Here is a 6,225-nt window from a genome sequence, read left to right on the forward strand (position 1 = left end):
TTAGACACTCACTGTCCTTGGACACCAGCTGACACCTCCAGTTATGAAATGGCAACTGCACCTCTATCCATCAGGGCATCACTATTTCGTCTTCTTTTTTTAAAAGGTTTGCAGTTGTTCAAATATTGATGCGAGACTCGTGTGGGTCTGTTTGTGTTTCCTAACCACTGCACCAACCCAACAAGTGTTGCTGTGTATTTTTACTCACATTTACTGTAAATTGGCTTCTGCAGCCAGAAATCTCTCTGAATTATGGGGTCCAGCAATGTCACTATTTATCCACTAGATGTCGATCCGTTCATCTGTGTTGTCATGCTGCATTTTTCTCATAGATAACTGGAACAACCATTCTCTTCTGTTTAGTTCCAATCTGTACTGCAATCGTCAATGCGAGATTAAAAGGTTTAGATAAGAGGATACGCGCGTTTAAATCAAACGGATCTATGGTGCACTGTCGATTTGTGTAGTTTCACTAGTATTTCAGTGTGTGTGAAGTTTATGTTTGGAGACCTTTCCATCTTTGCGGACCATAACACGAAGGAAGCGGAAATTAACAGCCCGCTTGCTTTTCCCGGAGCTATTCCGGAGTCGGGGAAATTAACTGCAACCGTAAACCCTATGAACACGATTTTACTGTTGTTAAAAAGCAGTATTTCTATGTAGTTCTTTATTTCACTGCGTAAGAGGGATCGGAGAGGGAGACTCTGCACCTCTGTGCGCTGGGTAAGTGTTTTTCCTCATCTAATCAGCAGATAGTTGCATTGGAATAACTATAATGTTCGACTCCTTTCAGTCAGATTGGTCATTTTTTAAAGATTAGATGTAGGGAAAATAAAAATGCGAAGAAAATTCTAGTGGTGTTTGTATATGCTTCACAAGGCTGAAAAGTTTGGTGTCAAAACAAAGGATCGCATCTTCACCAACACAGCATATTATCATTAAACGAATCCGTTCCTCTAACCCAAACTATTTACATACGGAACCGATTATACTACAACAACTGTAGACGAACGACGCGAAGCGGCAAACTATTGCTCCTATCATAATCAACGAAGCTGTCTACAAACGACGTAACTGACGCCCAGGGCCCACACTGCAAATTTACTTCAGGGCGAGCTGTCCGGAGGTCAGTCTTCGTTGCGTATTGACGGCATGATTGTAACGGCAAAGTGCTAGAATGTCGCATCACTAGCGGAGTCGAATAGTGGAGTGAACAAATCATTTAGGTGAATCGTTCTCGTTCAGTCTCGTATTTTGTTCGTTGAAATAAGCGCGTGACTCCATTGGTGTTATTTTCTGCCGTCGGATGGATTATAAACAGGAGCAAATATCATTCGTGTGTGGGCTATGGAGGGAGCATTTTCACTGGTTAGATCGTTTGAACGAATAAGTTCCTTTGCTGAACGATTGACTTCGATTACAATTCGCGAGCGATCTGGATTTGAAGTAATTGTCCATTTTTTCGTTAACAATCATCTGCTGACCGACTAAAAGAGAAGGGGCATGTCGTATGAACTTTCAATTCCTGGGACATAAACCTCTCAGGTTTCATTAAAAATACAGTTTTTGAAGATGAACAGAAGTCTGAGATGGGAACACATGAGGGGGTGAGTAAATGATGACAGAATTTTCATTTTTGGGTCAGTGCCATTAAAAACCAGATCATTTTAATTGATTCAATGTTGAAAGACTGATAAATCTTTTTCTCATCACAAGCTCACACCCCACAACTTAATTCTTTGTTCTTCGGGTGTAGCTGCATCACAGTGTCATCTGTTTCTAAAGCCCAAAGTATATTCTAAAACGGGGGTCACCAAACTCAGTACTGGAGGGCCAGTGTCCTGCAGAGTTTAGCTCCAACTTGCCTCAACACACCTGCCTGGAAGTTACTATTATACCTAGTAAGAGCTTGATTAGCTGGTTCAGGTGTGTTTGATGAGGGTTGGAGCTAAACTCTGCAGGACACTGGCCCTCCAGGACCGAGTCTGGAGACCCCTGATCTGACAGATTATTTGGTATTATTCAACAACGGGTCTGAATATCTCAATATCACCTACATTTTGTGATACAGGTCAATCAAACATTACTTCTTAATGGATAAAGGAGACTTTTTCGTGCATTTTATGGACCTAACGGAGGAAGAACTGAAGAAGCCGGTTGATGACATCATTCCTCCACGGCTGGAGGCCCTGCTGGAGCTAAACATATCCCATGGGATAACAGCATTTGCTTCTAATTTGTTGAGAATATCCCCAACCCCCAAGACTCTGTTAGGTTGGCCTAGAAATCCTGGCTAATTACTGTATCAGCCTCCTGACTGTAGGATAGGATTTGATCTTCTCGCTTGGGTTCTGTTTTGAACCTCTGACTCCAGGGAACTCGTCTTTTTCTCAAGGACTCGAACCTTGTCTCTTGTGATTTTGGTGCTTCCCCCACACTTCCCCTGAGGGTAGCGTTGAAATTTTTTGCTGTATGTCTGACATATTTGCATATTTTTTTGCCCTACTTTCCTAGTTTCATGGGATTTGATTTTGCATTCATAGGAGTTGCATCAAAGAACGTGTCACCTGCAAAATAAGAGAATTCCTCACGGCTCACACATATCTGTCTCTCTTCCTTTCCTTCAAATCTGTATTTTATTTTCTCAGTGAAACACAAAGTGCCCATTTTGAATAATGTACTGGTCACTCTTTTACTTGCTACTACAATGAAAGCAGTTAGCTCAAAGGGAAAAATATATAATTAATTATGATTGAAGACCAAGATTTGGCTCAGATATAGTGGTCTTTAACTTCTAAAGGTGGATTGGTGGGCATGATCCGACTTTGTTGATTCTAATAGGTACTTCATACTGCCACCTTTTGGACAAAGAGGTTCATAGAAAACACCATGACAGGCTTTGGTCAGTTGGGTCATGACAGTCTGGTCACTGATTTGAACTCAGTAAATATTTTCCAAAAACACTTTTAAATCCTGGGACAGACATAAAGCAATGATGGGATTTGATAGTATCTTAGTATTTCAGTCATTTTTGAGCAATTTATGGAAGCTACAGTGGCAAGGCAAAATAATCTATATTTTACCAGTAGAGTTGTGAGTTTGCAGTCTCAATTTCAAACTGTGTAAGGAATAATTGATGACAGGTCATTGAATTATTGAAAAATAATGCACACCCAAGGAGGTGCATTATTTTTCAATTATAATTCAATGGCCCATCATCAGTTATTATTTAGGTGTTTTATTTTGAGACATTTCTAGATTTTTGTCCTTAAAACACACGTGTAGAACTACTTACTTGTATGCATTTTTTCCTACAAACAGCCAAAGACCTACAACATTTTATAACTAGTAAGATCATGATTATAATTAGCCATTACTTCGCTGAAATAATATGCCATAGTGAAACGAAAAGTTGTTTGAATAAGTGGTATATTATATGTCAAAAAATTACAATATTATGTTACCAAACTTACATAGTTGAAGTAACAGAATTGGAAACCTGGATCATATAGAGAGGAATGTTCACATTTTGCTGTTCTCTGTGAGTTGTGACAAACTGAGAACCTTCATTGAAAAGAGAAAATAACAGCCTAAACATATCCCATGGGATAACAGCATTTGCTTCTAATTTGTTGAGAATATCCCCAACCCCCAAGACTCTGTTAGGTTGGCCTAGAAATCCTGGCTAATTACTGTATCAGCCTCCTGACTGTAGGATAGGATTTGATCTTCTCGCTTGGGTTCTGTTTTGAACCTCTGACTCCAGGGAACTCGTCTTTTTCTCAAGGACTCGAACCTTGTCTCTTGTGATTTTGGTGCTTCCCCCACACTTCCCCTGAGGGTAGCGTTGAAATTTTTTGCTGTATGTCTGACATATTTGCATATTTTTTTGCCCTACTTTCCTAGTTTCATGGGATTTGATTTTGCATTCATAGGAGTTGCATCAAAGAACGTGTCACCTGCAAAATAAGAGAATTCCTCACGGCTCACACATATCTGTCTCTCTTCCTTTCCTTCAAATCTGTATTTTATTTTCTCAGTGAAACACAAAGTGCCCATTTTGAATAATGTACTGGTCACTCTTTTACTTGCTACTACAATGAAAGCAGTTAGCTCAAAGGGAAAAATATATAATTAATTATGATTGAAGACCAAGATTTGGCTCAGATATAGTGGTCTTTAACTTCTAAAGGTGGATTGGTGGGCATGATCCGACTTTGTTGATTCTAATAGGTACTTCATACTGCCACCTTTTGGACAAAGAGGTTCATAGAAAACACCATGACAGGCTTTGGTCAGTTGGGTCATGACAGTCTGGTCACTGATTTGAACTCAGTAAATATTTTCCAAAAACACTTTTAAATCCTGGGACAGACATAAAGCAATGATGGGATTTGATAGTATCTTAGTATTTCAGTCATTTTTGAGCAATTTATGGAAGCTACAGTGGCAAGGCAAAATAATCTATATTTTACCAGTAGAGTTGTGAGTTTGCAGTCTCAATTGAATGTGTAGGGAATAATTGATGACAGACCACTGAATTATTGAAAAATAATGCACACCTGTGGCAAAGTGACCTGTCCCTGTCGGTTAGCGCAGCACATACACACCCCATCTTACCTCACTCCTCCTCTGTAATTCCCTGCTGAGGCGATGTGGGTGCACACGCACGCCATTAGCACTGGTTAGGGATATGCCGGTATCAAATTTTCATGTTGCGATTAATTGCTAGTGCTTTTATCACGGTATACGGTATTATCACAATGTTTAAATTTAGTTGCAAAAAAAGTGTTGTCATAATACAGTATAACAGGTTTAATAACTTTTTTCTTATAACAAAAATAACTGAACACTTAAAAACAATAAAGCAATACACAAAAAATGTATAGTTAAACATTTTACACATTAAAGTGCAAAAGAATTATAAAGACCAATAGGTATCAATTTACAATAAGATCTCATTAGTTAACCTTAGTTAATGCATTAACATTCACAATGAGCAATAGCTACATTTGCTACAGAAGTTATTAATCTTTGTTAAAAAAATACAACTCTTAGTTCATGTTAACTCATTAAATAACACAGTTGCAACTTTTGATTTTAACAACGTGTTATTAAATATTGGAATTACCCAAGATTAATGAATGTTTAGAAGATTTTTTCAATGGCAGTTTACTGTCTGTTAACTAATGTAGACCTAATGTAAAGTTTGACCGAACAATAAAGAATCAAAACACTTTCAAACAATATTTAGGGCATGTTGTAGTCCAGAATAAAATTAAAAAAAAAGTTTTAAAATAAATAGCCTATTAAGTCTAAATATTTGGCGCTGTGATGAACACCATAGCGAATACACAAATCTGAATGGCTATTTAAATAATTTAAATATATTTTAGAAAGTAGCACAACTACTTTGTTTACGGCTATCCGCCTTCTGCTGTCAGAGTGAATGTGCCTTTCATTCAGAGCATCTCACGCGCTCCGCCGTTCTCATCCGTGCTTGTTTACATCAGAGTACACACGTGTCTGTGACGCAGCATATAGTGGTGTTGTGCATTGTGAACAGTTGATGGGAAACTATTCTTAAAATGCATTTAAAATTTTGAATAATTTGTAATAAATAATTATTCTCTGTATTTTGAAGTGCCCACGATAACAATATCGTGCATGTTCATTATCGTGATATATCGCATTACCAAATACCGGCACATGTCTAATACTGGTTTCACATACACGCAAACATATCCACTCCATCTCCATCCCCGACAGTGATTCACACTGCGCATAACCACACACACATACACGCATATATTTTGAAGTTGTCCTTCGTTTTCTTTTAGTTTTGTTTCTTGTTGTAAATACATACTTGTGTTCAGTGTTTGTTTGCGTCTGTGTAGTCGGTCTTTCGCGTTGCTCTCCTTCCATCGGCCGGCCAACCCGAGTGCCACCCAGTGGCCTGGCTATATAGTGCCAGAGATACGTTGCGCTGGCGTGAAGCAACCAGAAGCCGACTCGTCCATTGTTGGTCTTAAAGGGGAAATAGGAAATGTTGCATTGTTGTTGTTGTAATCTGTTTATTTCTGTTATTTTTGTATATATTCATTTATTTTAAAATGTGAAAGCATGTAAACATTGAGTGGATGTTATATTTGTATATTCATGTTGTTGTAAATATGTACATACCCTTTTATACTTACCTCTTTATTTGGTCAACCTGGTTTAATC

The 6,225-nt window shown here is 38.3% G+C and overlaps 1 protein-coding gene across 1 annotated transcript in view; it reads left to right on the top strand.

Annotated features, from left to right (window-relative positions):
- Nucleotides 1-663: 663 nt before the first annotated feature.
- The window catches only part of LOC107573530 (growth factor receptor-bound protein 2-like), a gene marked incomplete at its 5' end in the record, with an annotated part of 37,598 nt that continues 32,036 nt past the window's right edge, over nucleotides 664-6,225 (top strand). Inside the window, one exon of the mRNA XM_016259958.1 lies at nucleotides 664-723. Coding sequence (XP_016115444.1) covers nucleotides 664-723 — 60 coding nt within the window. The remainder of the gene's footprint in view (nucleotides 724-6,225) is intronic.

This window comes from Sinocyclocheilus grahami, unplaced genomic scaffold (assembly GCF_001515645.1).
Source record: "Sinocyclocheilus grahami isolate Dianchi unplaced genomic scaffold, SAMN03320097.WGS_v1.1 scaffold1969.1, whole genome shotgun sequence".
Classification (NCBI taxonomy): domain Eukaryota; kingdom Metazoa; phylum Chordata; class Actinopteri; order Cypriniformes; family Cyprinidae; genus Sinocyclocheilus; species Sinocyclocheilus grahami.